The sequence below is a fragment of the Sander lucioperca genome, chromosome 3 (genome assembly GCF_008315115.2).
Source record: "Sander lucioperca isolate FBNREF2018 chromosome 3, SLUC_FBN_1.2, whole genome shotgun sequence".
In the NCBI taxonomy this organism is placed as follows: domain Eukaryota; kingdom Metazoa; phylum Chordata; class Actinopteri; order Perciformes; family Percidae; genus Sander; species Sander lucioperca.
This window is the reverse complement of record NC_050175.1, coordinates 13,598,713-13,616,248: the sequence shown is the minus strand read 5'-3', so window position 1 is coordinate 13,616,248 and position 17,536 is coordinate 13,598,713. Positions and strand designations below refer to the sequence as shown.

General features: G+C 39.5%; 1 protein-coding gene across 4 annotated transcripts in view; it reads left to right on the top strand.

The window, feature by feature from the left end:
• Window positions 1-17,536, top strand: part of LOC116037623 (transient receptor potential cation channel subfamily M member 7-like) — a 48,294-nt gene that overhangs the window by 15,811 nt on the left and 14,947 nt on the right. For 2 of the 4 annotated variants that reach the window (XM_031281579.2, XM_031281577.2), the window contains exons 4-24: window positions 1,018-1,225; window positions 1,968-2,181; window positions 2,966-3,090; window positions 3,333-3,504; window positions 5,129-5,303; window positions 6,741-6,864; window positions 7,210-7,282; window positions 8,524-8,624; window positions 9,099-9,233; window positions 9,341-9,394; window positions 9,482-9,622; window positions 9,923-10,057; window positions 10,224-10,501; window positions 10,598-10,826; window positions 11,495-11,650; window positions 12,070-12,213; window positions 14,942-15,070; window positions 15,273-15,524; window positions 15,918-16,092; window positions 17,071-17,203; window positions 17,349-17,527. In XM_031281579.2, the coding sequence (XP_031137439.2) occupies window positions 1,018-1,225; window positions 1,968-2,181; window positions 2,966-3,090; window positions 3,333-3,504; window positions 5,129-5,303; window positions 6,741-6,864; window positions 7,210-7,282; window positions 8,524-8,624; window positions 9,099-9,233; window positions 9,341-9,394; window positions 9,482-9,622; window positions 9,923-10,057; window positions 10,224-10,501; window positions 10,598-10,826; window positions 11,495-11,650; window positions 12,070-12,213; window positions 14,942-15,070; window positions 15,273-15,524; window positions 15,918-16,092; window positions 17,071-17,203; window positions 17,349-17,527 (3,332 nt within the window). Of the gene's footprint in view, window positions 1-1,017; window positions 1,226-1,967; window positions 2,182-2,965; window positions 3,091-3,332; window positions 3,505-5,128; window positions 5,304-6,740; window positions 6,865-7,209; window positions 7,283-8,523; window positions 8,625-9,098; window positions 9,234-9,340; window positions 9,395-9,481; window positions 9,623-9,922; window positions 10,058-10,223; window positions 10,502-10,597; window positions 10,827-11,494; window positions 11,651-12,069; window positions 12,214-14,941; window positions 15,071-15,272; window positions 15,525-15,917; window positions 16,093-17,070; window positions 17,204-17,348; window positions 17,528-17,536 lie in introns of those variants that run through there. The other 2 variants (XM_035999321.1, XM_035999322.1) reach the window with 2 other exon arrangements.

Genomic DNA, 17,536 nt, shown 5'->3' with positions numbered 1-17,536 from the left:
GTAAGTATCTGTTTGGTCTTTGTTCCCCTAATTTCTTTGTAACCTGACAGGACTAGTCTTAAGAGAAGTTTTAAGTTTCAAGCGTCCGTACTAACTAGTTGACTTTACACCAGAAAAGGCCTGCAGGCAAATTCTTTTACAATTCCTTTTACAATTACAAAACCTCCCGGCTTTGTGTGTCAGGATGCACATTCTTGCCTAAGATAATTAAGAGGTGTGGAAACAAAAAAGCTTAGGTTGGTCATTCATTTTAATAATAATACATTGATGAGCCATTGAAAGTAGAGGTTGTTAAGATAAAGGTTTTTATTTTTGTGTCTATATTATATTGATGGGAGAAATTTGGATGTTTCAGATAAAGTGCAGTTCACAGTGATGAATAGATCTAACATTTGAAATTGTTGGAACAATGTGTCTTTTATTTCAGAAAAAAATAGACAAACGGGCTTTCAATTTCAAGCCAGCGACCGTTGATTTTGTCAGCTTAAATAATAACCGTCACTAGCAGATTGTATCAGAGCTAGCTAATTAAGCTAACATTAGCTCCATTGGTTTTGTTAAAAATGTCTCTAGCTGACAAATTTATGTTTTCATTTGGGAACCATGTAAAATGGTCTTAAATGTGCACTTGATGGCTACATAAATGATAGTGTGGTAAAAGGCAAGACAAAGAGTCATTTTCCCTTGATATTTCCCTGCTTACAGGGTTCAAAATTAATTAATTTCATCCACCAGCCAAATGGCTAGTTCATGTTCAAAATTGACCAGCCACTCAATAGATAGCCATTGCTTTTTTGGCTGGTTAATGAAGCAAATCAACCAGCCTGCTAATTTTGAACCCTGTCTGCTTTAAAATATCTGTTACTTACAGCAATTATAAATGTGCCATAAATTAAGCCTGTGCTATTGTTTATATTCTGTTGTACCTGCTGTGCTCTGCCACATTGCTGCTAGGATGTATAGAACTGAATAAGTATTTTATTGCATCAATTAAAAGTGGTTCTGTTCACCCTCAAGATGCTGCTGTGGACGGCTGGTGCGGCAGCATGTTGGCTTCACAGCCAGCTTGGCCACGAAGTACTCGGACGTGAAGCTGGGTGAAAACCCCAACCTGTCCATGCCCGAGCTGGAGGAATGGTCGGTGGAAAAACACACAGAGGCGAGCCCCACTGACGCCTATGGTGTCATCAATTTCCAGGGAGGGTCTCACTCATACAGAGCCAAGGTAGGAGGGCATGTTGTTCATGTAAAAAGACAGCTTGTGAGTCTCAAAATACTTTAATCACCAATAACATTGTGTTAGTATGTCATTGTTAACAAACAAACTCAAAATAAAATAAGAAAAATGGAAGGATCATGTATACCCCCAGTTATTAGGGGTCTCATGATCGATTTTTCATTCTGAATAGAAAATCGATCAAAGTTAGCTCATAATTTCTATCATCGAAATCAAAAGCAGGATCGGCGATTCTCTTAGTGTTTCTTTTCATCTCTAACCCTGTCTACTTTCGCGCATCCGAAGAGGACACAGTGTAGCTTACCAGTGACTTAATCTGCAGCTAAAGACACAGCGAAGCTTACCGGTAGCCTTCAGCTGCTTTTTCAGACACCATGTCCACTACCGGAGTCGGAGATGACAAAGAAACAACGTAACTGGAAAATCCTCCTGTTGCAACATTTTATAGTAGTCTAACAATAGCATAGCAGTGAGTGCTATGCTATAAATGTTTAAATTGAATCAAATTCTGACCTAAAAACGAAACTCAATTCTAATCGTGGATTTGATCAATTGTAACACCCCTACTGGTTATTATTAAAATGTAGTGCTGACACTATGAGACGATTAATCAATTAGTCATTTTTCAACCAAGCACTGCTTGGTTTCAGCTTCTCGGATGTTGGTGTTTTTTTCTGCTTTATGTGTTCATGTCAACATGCTGTTCTTGTATCTGTGCAATCGTCGGCAGTATGTGCGTTTGGCCCACGACTCACCGCCAGAGAGCATCCTGCGGCTGATGCTGAAGGAGTGGCATATGGAGCTTCCTAAGATCCTCATCTCTGTCCATGGAGGAGTTCAGAACTTTGAGCTGCACCCACGCCTCAAGCAGGTGGTAGGCAAGGGCCTCATCAAAGCTGCAGTCACCACCGGGGCCTGGATCCTCACCGGAGGGGTCAACACAGGTCTGTAGTCAGAGAGAGATTATTTTAGTCTTGACTGAGAAATAACAAACCTCTAGGATAAAGAGATAAATGTTAAGCTCATGGGAAAATAATAGAGCAAACGTGTGAATGCTAAACTGCATTCTGAGTGTCATAAAGAATTGGTGTTATTGTTTTTGAACGGATATTGCAGCTAAATAACTTACTTTCCACCCATGCTCCCCTAACACATTCCCTAAATGAACACTCATGCACATTTACATTGTACTCAAACCTGCACAAACACACATACGCTGATGTAGCAGAAGCAGTAATACCGGGCTCTAAGCGTGTCATTTGGCTGTGTGTCGTGGACGAGGTGTGTCTGCAGCCACAACGCAACGTTAAGGTGGTGTGGTCTGATCATAGTGTTTAAATCATTGCTCACAGGGTCAATTACCCAGACCAGTGATTACTTTTAATGCCTCAGGCCCCCTGACTAGTTGGGGTGGTCTCCTGGATCACAAATTACTGCTGAATCCATGAGATCCATTAGCTGAGGATTGTGGTTCACAAACAACCCCAGGCCTAATGTACTTGTTGGGAATTTTGATCACAGAAGCTCAGGTTTCTTGGCTATTTCTTTTCACAGGCATGGTTAATTGAATCCACAGTATCTAGCACACCTTTACTGGTCATACGTTTTTATGGAAATATGTATCGAGGGGGATTTTAAGTGAGGTATGGCAATGGTTAAGTAGCAAAAAAACTTGACACTTCTCAAGTAATAATGACAGTTCATTGATTTAATTTATCCTTCCTAAAGGTGTGGCGAAACATGTGGGAGACGCTCTCAAAGAACACTGTTCAAGATCATCAAAGAAAATTTGCACTATTGGGATCGCATCCTGGGGCGTCATTGAAAACAGGAACGATCTCATTGGCAGAGACGTAAGATGCAACTTTATTTTGTTCAAGATTATTTCAAAAGATCTCAATACTTTGACAGCAGTTCTAAGATACCCGATAACCTCTATCTATTTAATGTTGAGTCTTTTCATGACAGCAATCATTTCGTCATAGCTCAGATTGTTTTATTTTGTGTACAGAAGTCATTTTTTTTTTCTTTTTTTTCCCTCACTCTCCTATCCTCTTCCCTTGTGCTGCTTTGTGTTAATCTGTCAACACTGCAGATTGTTGCTCCGTATCAGACGCTGCTGAACCCTCTAAGCAAACTTAACGTTCTCAACAATCTGCATTCCCATTTCCTCCTGGTGGATGATGGGACAGTAGGCAAGTACGGCGCTGAGGTCCAACTGCGGCGGGACCTGGAGAAGCACATCAACCTCCAAAGAATACACGCACGTAAGAAAACTAAAACTTCAGTACAATAGCTTCCAATGCTTGGATTCTTGAAAAACATCCCTTTAGATCTGCAAAAGCCATCTTGGGCTCTTCTGAGATAATGCAGTGACGTTGTTTGTGTCTGGAAAGCCAAAAACATTCCTTACTGATATACTAATCTCCCCTGGTCAAAATACCACATTTGCCCCACTAAATTACTGAAATCAACGGTGTCCCATAATTAAACATTTGCCAACTTGTTTGTCATTTTGTTGTTGGGAGCTTGAAGTTGTACATCACAGAGATTCAACTCCACACTGTTGTACTTGATTTTAAATGTGTGCCACTGCCTCAAATCCTAAATAATAGAGTGCCCCCTTCTACAAGAAAAACTAACTTAAATTCTATTTAAGCGGGCGCCCATATGTGGAGGTTTACTCCTCGACGCAGCAGCCACGGGTTCAACTCCGACCTGCGGCCCTTTGTTGCATGTCATTCCCCCTCTCTCTCCCCTTTCAAGTCTAAGCTGTCCTATACAAATAAAGGCCTAAATGCCCCATAAAAAAATAAATCTTTAAATTCCATGTTATGCTTTCTCTATTACTTGCTAATGATGGCCATTGAACATAAAGTTGTCAGAAATGTCCATGAAAATGTCCCTAATGCTCAGACGTGCCTCCCACAGGCTGGCACATAACTTGAATTTTGACTACACATTTCATTGACAATGGACAAGGACAATTAATTATTATTTATAATTAATTAATTATTAATATACAGTTCCACCAAAGGTGCATAAAATTACCATCAAATTACTTCAAACAGTGTTTGCATCTCCGTTTCATTAAACTGAAGCAACACAGTTTACTAAAGTCTTCCTTTATGACATTTTGTGCTGGCTGTTAAGTGTTACTGGATAAATTAGGACTAGTAGAAAGAGACTGACATGGTTTTCTTCCTGGAAAAAACAAAATATCTGACTTTCATGTGTTAAACAGGTTGATTTTGCCCTGGCATGAGATTTTCTGGATGTCATTCATTAGCAATAAGATATGGTTAACAAAATACTGTATGTGCAGCAGATAATCTTGGTGTGTACTTGTGTGTGAATACCACTTTAGGCCAAGTTAAATACATCAGGGTAATTCAGATGGTGTCAGAAAAGCTGTTAGGATGTTTAAGATTTTTACAATCTAACATTTCTGAAAGTCATACATTACATTTTGTGGTAAAACACAATCTTCATTTATTTACATCTTAGTTAAAAAAAATTTAACTTGTATTGTTCTTTCAGCAGTGAAATATGATGGGAGTTGGGTTGAATTTACTTTATTTAATTTAGGCTCAGGAAGTGCAACCAATAAATCTTGAAACAGATCACATAGAAACAACCAAAAAGTTGAGTGATTATCTGGCATCATTAATTCCTATATTTGACATTCTGTAAAGTATTGTGTGTTATGATTACATACCCTTTAGATAGCGCTAAACTCCAAGGTGTAATCATTATGAAGATGGTGGAAGCTAGGTGATAACAGTGAGCTAGTTATTATCATCTCAAAGTCTTACAAACTGTCACTTGGGTGGAGCTGTATTAGTAGAACAACATTAGAGCTGAGCCCACTCTTCATATTCCTTCTTGTAGGAATTGGTCAGGGTGTCCCTGTTGTGGCCCTGATCTTTGAGGGGGGTCCCAATGTGATCCTGACCGTGCTAGACTACCTTCAGGAGAGCCCTCCTGTCCCAGTGGTAGTGTGTGAGGGGACCGGCCGTGCTGCTGACATACTGGCCTATGTCCACAAGCAGACTGAGGAGGGAGGGTAGGACACACACACACACACACACACACACACACTGTTATGTCCGTATCGTGTCTAGGGGTGGAGGACACTAACAATTAAATAAACCTGAGGGAAAACCAAGGGAAAGGCGGAAACGGTTTAAGATAAAACAAAGAAAATGACAACTGTGGTTGGCATGCCAAAGCTAAATCTCTCCATATACTGTTTTAGTCTTGATTTGTTTTTTTTTGTTTTTTTTTGTAATGGCAAATGAAATCATGGACAGATGATAGGAAATGAAAGGAGAGGCAGTAGGTTCCCTAAAGAGAATTAAAGGATCAATCAGGCTTCAGCATGTATTTTATTAAATATTTAGATTTTTGTTTAAAGTTGGAGGATTAGTAAAATTAAATGGCAGTATGATGCAGTTAGTGATGAATCATTTACTGTGTTGTAGAGAGCGATGATCTTTCTTTTTTTTTTTTGCCCTTTCTTTGATGGCAGCGTCGTTGGTGGCTCTTATCTATTTCTGTCCCACAGGGATTTTTAACAACCCAGCCACAGCCAAGTCTGTTATAAAAGAGTTGAAAAAAGTTCAACTTGTGACAGAGTGTAGTTAAAAGTAATCAGCTGACAGGCTTGCACATATGCTGCAAAATGCACACAACCTTAATTTGCTTCTTCAATGTAAACTGTATCCATGAACACAGTCTAGTTCTTTGATTAATAGTTTGGTTATCTTCTGGACGATCTGGACAGTGATCCAAATAGTGATCTAGTTTAGTTACACATTTCTGTGCTGCTCCAATTTAAGATCTATCTTTTTGTTAGCTGACATGCAAAAAATGAATCAACCAATCCCTCCTGTGTTTAAACAAAAAGGTAGGGTTTTATTATAGCCTATCACAGGAAACCTGCACAGATACAGAGCGGATACGATTTAAGGTTTATCCATTCCTTTGAAGGTTATTTAACAGGAAAAAGGAAATGGAATACAGGGTTTACCCCAGAAAAGTTGTTAGGTCCGGTGGCAAGTGTCTTTCAGTCCCAGTCTTTCAGTCTACATTAATGTAGAGCCCAGTAGTTTCAGCGATACCAAATAATGGAAGGAAACAAAAATACAATTACAAAATTCCCCCTCCCCAAAAATATAAATAAAATACACTTGGGAAACATTTAGAAAATAACCTATAATAAATAAAGCATTTAAATACTCTTTGTGCGGCTACAGTATATAACCATGCTTCCAAACCACATTATGTATACTGCAGCAATATAAGGCTGCACAAGCACTGCATGCATAGAGTCTAGGTGCAGTCTATTACTCTTTGAACCCTATTGGAAACATTCACGTAATGTGTTCTCTAGAGATCAAAGCACTTTGTGCGGGAATCAAACCTATATTTTAAGTGTTTTGCAGCTGTGTGGGTTTGAGCAATGTGACCATAACCATGTAACACTGTAATTGTTCTACAGTAGTCTTCCTGATGGAGTGGAGACTGACATCATCGCAACCATCAAGAAAACCTTTAACTTCAGCCACAGCGATGCCATCCATCTCTTTCAGACTCTGATGGAGTGCATGAAGAGCAAAGAATTGGTACATTCATGCATGTTTTAATCACTTTCATACACTTGTCATACATGTTTAGTTTTTATGTATTCCCATTTCAATGAGTGCTGCAGTAAAATAAACTTGCAAAGATCAGAGTCATTTAATAAAATTCCTGAAAACCAAATGCAAAACCTTCTGAAGAAGTAAAAGAAATTACAGCAGCTTTCAACTAACTAAACCCATTGAAGCACTGCCACAGAGACAACTGTGATGGTCCCACTGCTAGTTTTTTTTTTTTTACAATGTAATATATATCACAAACTCTTGAAACATCTAGATAATGTCTGTGGGAACATGTTGATAAGTGCTATCTTGTTTCTTGGAAAACAGATCACTGTGTTTCACATCAGCTCTGAGGAGCACCAGGACATTGACGTAGCCATTCTGAGGGCTTTACTCCAAGGTTAGTAGATGATTTCTCTCTGAACCTTTCCCCCCAAAACTTATTTAATAAAGGAACTGAGTCACAAAAGTCACATGAAGTTGACTCAGTCTATTCATATGCTGAGGTTGTTGGCATTGGGAAATAAAGATTTCAAGACTTCGTAATGTTTTCACTCTGATATAGATATGCTTTGAGAACAGCGTTCCCCCTGTGTGCCTTTCTCTTTGTGTTCCTGAGGAGATCATGTTGCCCACATTCACAGGGCCCCCTTATTCCAACACTGTCAGTCACTAAGCTGCATGTCTTTTTCCCTCTTCTTCTCCGCAGAGAAAAAGTCAGACATTCACCTGAGCAACTTACTTTGTTTTCATTATGCTGTAGAGGATCTGTCTTTTTGTTGTTGTTGGTATAACTGCAGATGGAAAAAAAACTCAATGATTTGTTTTAACTCTGATTAGCTGTTATGTGAACACAGGCATTCTTCGTTTTAAAGTATGAAACAAATTATTCACCGGAAAGAGGTGTTTTGTACTGAATGTAGGTTGCGGCAAAAGCAAGGAATTTTTGAGTGACTGCAGATAATATAGTCTGGAGAAAGTGGTTCAGACACTCAAAAGACAAACATACAGTGGCTGACGGTGGCAGTAATCCTGGTAGAACAGCAACTCTTCAAAAGGACAGAGTACAAAAGCTCTCAGGCATTTACAAAAATATTAAGTGCTTAAAGATATTTCTCTCCTTCACTTTAATTCAGTTTATTTATTTAGAAGGCTGGATATTAAATGGGAAGTTTAAAGGAGTCACAAGAAATGCCATTGCTGTTGTTAAAAGCTGATTACATCTTTTTTCTTTTTTTACATGTGGATTTTTAAGCAGACTACCTGAGAGCTCAGGCTATTTGGAATTTCATTTAGTACTTTTAGTCCTTTTGAAATTCCCGCTGGATTTTTATTTGACATCCACACAATCAATTCTGTGTACAGTGATTATGATCATTTGATTCACATGGCTCCTAGAGGACAATACACCAGATTAGTGTGGAAGAGCGCAGTGGACTGAACAGGGATTTACTTTGTAGTCTAATCTGCTGCATTGCTGTGTTAGTGTGTAATTGACTATATCTGCCCTGGCCCTACACTACTAACCCCCTCTAATCCTGCTAGCTGGCTAACAGGAAATACACAGTAAATAAGGCTTTACTTGTCTATGAATTAATATATGTGTATATGTTTACACATGGCTGTACCTGTGTATTTCAGGTACAAATGCATCTGCCTTCGATCAGCTGGTCCTGACACTGGCCTGGGACCGGGTAGACATTGCCAAGAATCATGTGTTTGTGTACGGACAGCAGCTTCTGGTACGTATGCGTGCTTGTGTGTGTGCGCACCACATCTTTCACAGATGTTTGCTTAGCTGAGCATTGGCTCCAAACCTTGCCCAAAATGATCCCAGAATCTTTTCTAACCACAATCTGCCGTCTGAGGAGCTGGGGGACTGGAGTCGGCCAGGCTGCCATGAACTGCTTGTCTTGACTGTAAAATGAACCCTGTTATAGTTGTCTTCATAAGCTGCCCTATGTGCTGCTATAAAAATATAAAATAAACATGCTGCGTATGTTTATTTTGAAACTTGGGTGAATCCTGGCTTTTCTGTGAATAGGAGGATAGATTATATTTATTTATGTTTCTTGTGTGTGTGTGTTTTTTTTTTTTGTTTGTTTTTTTTTTGTAATGTGGAAATATTTCTGGTATTCTCCTTAATTTGGTTGTTTTATAAATAATCATTTGCTGTTGAAATATGGTTCATAACATGTTTATCTTTGTGTGTATAGGTGAGCTCCCTGGAGCAAGCAATGCTGGATGCACTCGTGATGGACAGGGTGGATTTCGTCAAGTTGCTCATAGAAAACGGTGTGAGCATGCACCGTTTCCTGACAATCAGTCGGCTAGAAGAGCTCTACAACACGGTAACATTCTGAAACATGCACTAGCTACTGATTAACAGAGATGGGCTGGTTGTAAAGAATGTGTGTGTTTTTGAGTGCTGTAAAGCTTTTTGTATATTCAATTTTAGAAACAACCTCCCAACAACCCAACTCTTCTCCACCTGGTTAGAGATGTTAAACAGGTAACCATCAGCCACGTTTCTATCAGTTGATGTTAACCAGAATCTGTTCAGTCTCATTCACCACTTTGTTTCTGTGCCTTCTCGCAGAGTCATCTGCCCCCAAACTATAAGATCACTTTGATTGATGTGGGCCTGGTTATTGAGTACCTGATGGGCGGGACTTACAGGTGCAACTACACCAGGAAACGCTTCCGAATCATTTACAACAATCTCCACGGCAACAATAGGGTGAGTTTGAACGGTTGCAAAAACCTCTGTCTTTATGGGAATGTCCTAAAGGTCTTTTATAGTGTTTATATTTGAAACCTCTGTCTGTGTTTTAAAGTGGTATGATGCACTGATGTTAAAACCTGGCATGTTGTGTGGATGTAGTAAAAAAGAAAAAAGAAAAAACCTATCTACAGTTACACTTAATGCATCGTACTACTGATGTTAGGCCTGAGACGGTTATTGAATGGATTGCGAACTGTGACAAAAGTCAGTGAAAGAAAATTAACTAATCTGAAAATATTTTCATATTCTGCACAGAGGTCGGGGCGCCATGCAGCAGGTCCTGGTTCTCATTTGAGGAAAAGTCACGAGTCTTTTAGCATGCAGGCTGACAAGAAGGAGAAGACGAGGCACAATCACTTCATCAAAACTGCACAGCCATACAAACCTAAGGTAAATAATTCAATAAAAGCAACACGGCTTCCTTTTAAACGGGAGTATCCCACATTCCTAAAAATAAAAAGGTCTCAAGATAAAGATCTCTCTCTGCATCTAAGGAGCAATGTTTAAATGAAGTATGTGGGCCTCTACCCCTCTCACTGCTCCTTCCCTCTCCTAGCTTGAGTCTTCCATCGAGCAGAACAAAAAGAGAAGCAAAGAAGAGATTGTGGACATAGACGACCCAGAGACACGGCGGTTTCCCTACCCTTTTAATGAGCTGTTGGTGTGGGCCGTGCTGATGAAGAGGCAAAAAATGTCACTCTTCTTCTGGCAGCACGGCGAGGAGAACATGGCAAAGGCACTGGTGGCCTGTAAGCTTTGCCGATCCATGGGCTACGAGGCCAAGAAGAGTGACGTGGTGGACGACACTTCAGAGAAGCTCAAGGAGTACTCAATGTAAGGTTTTCTGTGGCTTTGATTCATGTCTCGTAGCTATAAAATGTATCCGTAAAAGTGAAGGTGTGGACTAAACAAACTGCTGATGTGTTTCAGTGAGTTTGGGACATTAGCAGTGGACCTGCTGGAGGAGTCGTTCAGGCAGGATGAGACCATGGCCATGAAGCTGCTCACCTATGAGCTGAAGAACTGGAGCAACTCCACATGTTTGAAGTTGGCTGTCTCCTCCCACCTACGGCCCTTTGTGGCTCATACCTGCACCCAGTTGTTGTTGTCAGACATGTGGATGGGACGGCTGAACATGCGCAAGAACTCCTGGTACAAGGTTCATGTTCCATCTAGATTTTTATTTTTGGTAACAAACAAAAATATAAGTGCTGGCTTCAGTGCTTTGTTTTCAGTGGCTGCTGAGGTTCGACAGTGAATTATTAGTCTATGTACAGCTTAATACAAATTAATTAATTAATTAATTAATTAATTAATTAATTAAAATGAATTAATAAAAAATTAATTTTTGTCAACAGATAAAATTATGAAACAGTTTACTAATACTCTTGTTTATCTCAGGTGACCTACTGGTGCAAGCCATTCCTGATTTGTAGGTCAAACCCATAGACTGTATAAAATATGGACGCAGTCTCCGTGGCGTCACCAATAGGTTTCTGAAGAGCCAAAATAAAGCTCAAAGTGGGCAGCTCTTTACAGTGTCTGACGTCGACTAATCCAAAAATGGGCAAAGAGGTGGAGCGTGGATGGAGCTGCGGCGGGCCAAATGAAGCCTAAAGGCAAACAGCGCCCTCAATGGGTGGGGGTTATGGGGAATAGTCTCGCATTGCCAAACCTATCTTCACCGCACTGTCAGCGCTGGAGTATGGTCTGGCTACACTTTCTATCTAATATGGGTTACAAAAGATTCATTATTGTGTGTAATTCAAAGGACTTTCTTGACAAATATAGAAGCATCCACCCACATTAGTGTGTATTTGTCTCTAGGTGATTCTGAGTATGTTGGTACCTCCTGCCATCCTACTGTTGGAGTACAAATCCAAGGCTGAGATGGCTCATATCCCTCAGAGCCAGGACGACCACCAGATGACCATGGAGGACAGCGAACACAACTTCCAGAACATAGCTGAAGACATCCAAATGGTTTGATTTACTCAGTCCTTCTGTTTTGTATTTTCATCCTTTTAATTTGAAGCTCTAATATATGGTATCTCCCTAGTGTGAAAACGGTCCCACAATGAAATAAATCAGTAAAAACGATTTAAAATGTCCAAATGCATTATAATTCTTAAAGATGAAAAATAGTCCAATATTTAGGTGGTGTTAAAAGGTTTAATGAGCTGTGAACAGGTTGTATGTCTGTTGTGTAATAAGAAGAGTAACAAGACAGATTTTCACATAAAATGATCGTTGATAAAAACTTTTGTGTTTCTTTTTACTAGTAAGTCATTTATTTGCTACCTTCCTTACTCACTCACATCCTGTCCTTTGCTTTCTCCCTCTCTTTATTCCCACATTGCGGCTTGCTGTTGTCTAATTTGGGCCTTGTTAACTCTCTACAGGATGTGTTCAAGGAGGCCAGATCCCACGACCACGTGGAGGCAAAGAATGACATGGAGACACATTTTCGTGCCAGGAAGCTTCCCTTAACCAGAAAAATTTATGCTTTCTACCACGCTCCCATAGTCAAGTTCTGGTCCAACACGGTATGGAGATTACAGAAGGGATCGCACGCATACACATCCATCCAACCATTTTTTTTAATGGTTGTTTTTCTGGGTAGTATTCTGGGTAACAGGAGAGGATGTTGCTACCAAGGAGTAATATCTTAACACAGATGCAAACAGGAATGTGCTAAAGGTACTTTATTGCCTAGCTTAGTTCCTTTCTTCATTTGCTCCTTAGTACCTAAGACAATTTAGTCCAAAGGGACTGTTAGAGATGTGGCCATTGGTGATGTTCAGAATAAAGATCAACAAGAAACTAAGAGCTTTGCTTAATACTTAAGGTCCCCCTCCGCCACACAAAAACCCTGCAGACTCTGGCTGTGATGGATGCCATGAATACCACAAATAGGAGATGGGGCATGGTGCAACCTCTTATCAGACAACCACACAGAAAGTGGCGAGACACTGAGTATGGAAACACAGCTCTCTCACTCTATGTACAGTATTTTAGCATTGAATTGATGGACAGATATTACCTCAGCACCACCCACAACAAAGCTCAGGGAACTCCATCATACAGCATTTTAACTAGGGCTGCACGGTATGAGGAAATTATGCAATATGCAATAATGCTATTACTTGCGATAAATAAACAGATAATAAAGTGTACTCATTTCTGCATTTCTAGAGCTTTCGGTATTCTGCTAAAATACAACAAATTGCTCGTTGAATTTAAAACAAATGTAAGAAAATAATTTCTAACGTTCTTTTATTGAACAAATTGAACATTGAATTGAACATAAAAGACACCACTAAAAAAGTTTAAAGTGCAGTTTTCTACTGATATTCTCTTTTAACTAACAAAAAAATCTCTGTCTTTTGCAATATGTCCACAGCCTTTTTGTTTATTGCGCCAGTTGATATTGCAATGACTATAAAAAAAAACGATATATTGTGCAGCCCTATATTTTACAATCCACAACATGCATTTAGTTAAGACCCCTCAATTATTAGTGAGAAGTATTTGTTTGGGACCTTTTGGAAGAATCTAATATAGGCCAATTCTCAGAAGTCAGTTAATCTGTTTCTTAGAGCAAAGTAATTCCTGGCTTGTAGGATCACCATCCTGTCCCCTTATTAAAAAAAAATGAAAGCCACCACTTTGTCTGCGCTCTATTAAAGCGTATTAGAAGTGTTCACAAGTGGGAGGCAAATGAGGGACCATTTCTTTCACGCTGCACCACTGGTTGGCTTTGTGGAGTGAGGAGGAATCTAAGATCAAAAGAATGAATTTCTGCATGTGTTATACCCTTACACTTACGTTTAAAACACTTATTTATGGACCACAGACATTATCACTCATCTTTTCTCACTTGTGCTGATGTTTATTTATATTCGCAAGCCTGAGGCTGGTTCACAGGAGCCTGGGAGTCGTCTTTTGAGAGTTGTATTTGCACTAACGGTTGTTTTTCATGCTGTTCAAGACTGAGACGTGCTGATACCATCACTGAAACTGCTAGTCTACATAACACAGTCTGTGCTTATCTACATCTGCTGTACCTGCTTCTATTCCAATTTCAGCACATCAGTGCAGCACACAAAAGCTTACCCATCAGATGGGGGTGTTAATGGCTGATTTTCCAACAGTTCACACCTCACATGTCAAGGTTCAGCAATTTTTTGAGTTCAAGTTGTACCGTGTGTGTGTGTGACTTTACCTGCTTTTGTGGACTAACTTTCCCACAGTCTGCAGTATGGTTATACAAAAGAGTTCCTTTCTGTTACAAGCACAGGTCAAACTTCAGTGCTGAGTTCAAGTACCATTAGGAGACAATCATGTGGCTTGAACTTCTTTCTATACAGCAAAAGAAGAAAACACTAAGACTTTTCATTTGAACTAAGCCACTCTAAGGTATGCGAATTACATAAATTACGTGACCTGAGCCTGGCTGAGATATAAACTTTTGTTGAACACTCATCAGTTTCAAAATGTAAGAAAAGATAATAGCAGTATTGACTGTGTAATCTTTTATCTTATTTATTTGTCTATCCAATAGTTAATAATAATAATAGATTTTTCACTAAAAGAAACATTAATTAATTGTTGGCCAGTGGAGGGCAGGAGAATTCTACACACAACACTGATGTCACCTCATAGTAGAAGTTGTAATGACTAGCATGGGGTTGATAAGAGAAGTAAAGTCAAATTACTTACAGTAGCTTTTTCAGTGTTACTATGGAAATACTGATAATTGCAGCTTTAAATGACTAGTAGGATAAAAGGATAAATATTTCCCTTTCAATGTTTTATATATAATCCCCTGAACCGCTCACCCCCTCCCTTCTGAATGCAGACTTTGTTGGGAACTGTGATTTTCACTTGAGACGGAGAAGATGAAATTTCTCTTCTTTCACACAGCTAACCGCCAGCTGAGCTCTGAGAGCTCAGAGGCCTCAGTCAAAATGGCAGGCTATTTACCCCCAACTCAAAGTGCTATGATGAGGTTCAACCCCGTTACCCCCGAGGGCCTCAACTGACCTCGTCTCAAAATATTTAGAGGCTCTTTGTCAACACAGGCCAGTCATCATCTACATCCAACATATCTTATATACAGTTTGTCTACATTTCCCACATTTATGACATACAGTTAAAAAAAAAGATTACACTATTTCCATTCTTGGAAGAATTTATCCTTTAAATTTATAAAGGTGTTTTATATAATGTTTTTGGAGTTGTTTATGGGTCTTCTGTATCTCTTATTGTCAGCTCTTCTACCTGGGCTTCTTGATGACATACTCGTATGTGGTCCTGGTGAAAATGCCTGAATGGCCTTCTCCTCAAGAGTGGGTGGTCATCCTCTACATATTCACCTCTGCCATTGAAAAAATTCGAGAGGTATGTGCAACAGAAGTGTAAGACACATATTGTCAGGCTCCTTAATGTTTTAAAACAATTAAGGTAATGAAGATACCAGGTTTTTGTAGTCCTTTTAAACTTGACCAAATACTACAAATTAACTTGTCTCCTCAGCATTATTTTATATTATATATATTATATAATATATATATTTTTTTTTTCTCCATCTTCTTTTTTCCAGATGTTTATGTCTGAAGCAGGCAAAATAAGCCAGAAGATAAAAGTGTGGTTCAGTGACTATTTCAATGTGTCTGACTTTCTGGCCATTGTGACCTTCTTCATCGGCTTTGGCCTGAGATTGGCTGGAGGTGAGGCCTTTGTCCCCGGGAGGACGGTGTATTGTCTCAATATCATCTTCTGGTATGTGCGCCTCCTGGATATCCTGGCTGTCAACCAACAAGCTGGACCCTATGTCATGATGATTGCTAAAATGGTGAGTTATTGTGAAAGTGAATAGTCACACCACCACATGATGTAAAGCAAGCAGATATGAACGTTTTGTACACCGTGTAAAGGTTGTCATTTTTCCAACTATGTTGTTTTTCTTAAGAATATTTTATTATTTACACATACACTACTTTGCTGATGTAGGTGAAATTGTAATGAGCCATACACTAAGAAATGCTGTCAAAATGTTTCAATAGTGATAATTGCAATATTACAGTTAGTGTATTTTCTCAAAAGTAATAAAATAGTGCTGATTTTTGATCCCAAGAGTAGAGTCTGTGCACTTCAGAAACTCTGGATGTACTATATTGGACGTCCAATATTATTTCAAGCAGTGATAGCCATATGTTTCATTCAGTATATGTGACATATCTTGCAGGTGGCCAACATGTTTTATATTGTGGTAATAATGGCTATAGTTCTGCTGAGCTATGGCGTACCCAGGAAAGCCATTCTGTACCCACACGAGGAGCCCAGCTGGACGCTGGCCAAAGATGTGGTCTTCCAGCCGTACTGGATGATGTACGGGGAAGTGTATGCCTATGAAATCGATGGTAAGGAGGATGAGGACGGTAGGGGAGATTACGAGGGTAAAAGCAGTTTTTTTTAAAGCTTCTCACCATGGCATGAGAGCTGATTGTCACTCAAAACAAGCACTGGAAATCAAACCTGCCGATGGCGTAATCAATGCCCTCAGCATCTTTCACACAGACATGGTTTACACGCCAAAGCAGCCAACACAGGTCTCTTTAGAGAGGGCAGGGCTTTTTGCTTCATCACAGCGTCGACTGCCTCGACTCAGTTAAAAATGGTCTGGATAGCAGGAAACAATTAAATGATCATCACTTGAGTCTTGCACTTTTTAAGCTTTGGTGGAACAAAACACCTGGCTGTTCTCCATAACCTGAGTTGGCATCCCAAGGTTTCACACACAGTTGAAATGTCTCACATGATAACCTTTACTGTGACCTGGAAGTGGTGAAAAGTCAGATGTCAATTGCACAGTGTAAGTTTGTTGTAAAGTTATTATAGTGAAAAGAAAAAAAAGAAAATGCTCAAGGTTTTTGAACAAACCTTAAAAATATTTCTCTGAACAAATCCTAGTTGCAGTGCGTTTTTCCACACATCAAGTGTAAGAAGCTAATTGTAGCTGTTGGCTTTAAAGTAAAGGGTACTAATATATCAAGCTAATATATCAATTAATGTAAAGGGATGATGCTGCCAACAGCTGTTAACACAGTTAAAACATCACAATATAATACATTAAATAAAAAGTAAAACAGGATTTTATATTAATACAGTTAATATTTCAATGTAGTTTCATTGTAGGATTGTCCTCTTTTGTCTTAGTATGTATCCATGTGTGGTAGAGTCAGATTTGGACCCACAGGGGGATAGTTAGTTAAAGATTTTGCAAATAAACAAGACCTGGATGTGATAAGTGTGTATATCTTTAGCATATTTTGGGGAGTTGTATGTGCGTGCAAACTTGCAGGTGTGTGCATATCCTAAAAGGCTTCTCTTCCTCACAGTGTGTGCCAATAGCACTGAAAACAACGTAAAGGACCTGTGTTCGGCAGGCGTGTGGCTGACTCCTCTGCTACAAGCAGTCTACCTCTTTGTACAGTATATACTAATGGTCAACCTCCTCATCGCCTTCTTCAAGTAAGTGCACAACATTTCAGTGCTAAATCCACAACAATATGTGTACTCATTAGCTTTGGGTTATGTGTTAAATCTTTATATATTGCTGGCATTCTCCACAACATCATCATCCTCCTCGGTGTAATTTCTATACTCTGTTTTCCAGCAATGTGTATATGCAAGTGAAGTCCATTTCTAATCTGGTGTGGAAGTACCAGCGCTACCACTTTATTATGGCCTACCATGAGAAGCCTGTCCTCCCTCCCCCCTTCATCCTCCTCTGCCATATCTACTCCCTCTTCTGTATGTGTAGAAAGAGGAAGAAGGAGCATACCTACGGACCAAGTACGACAA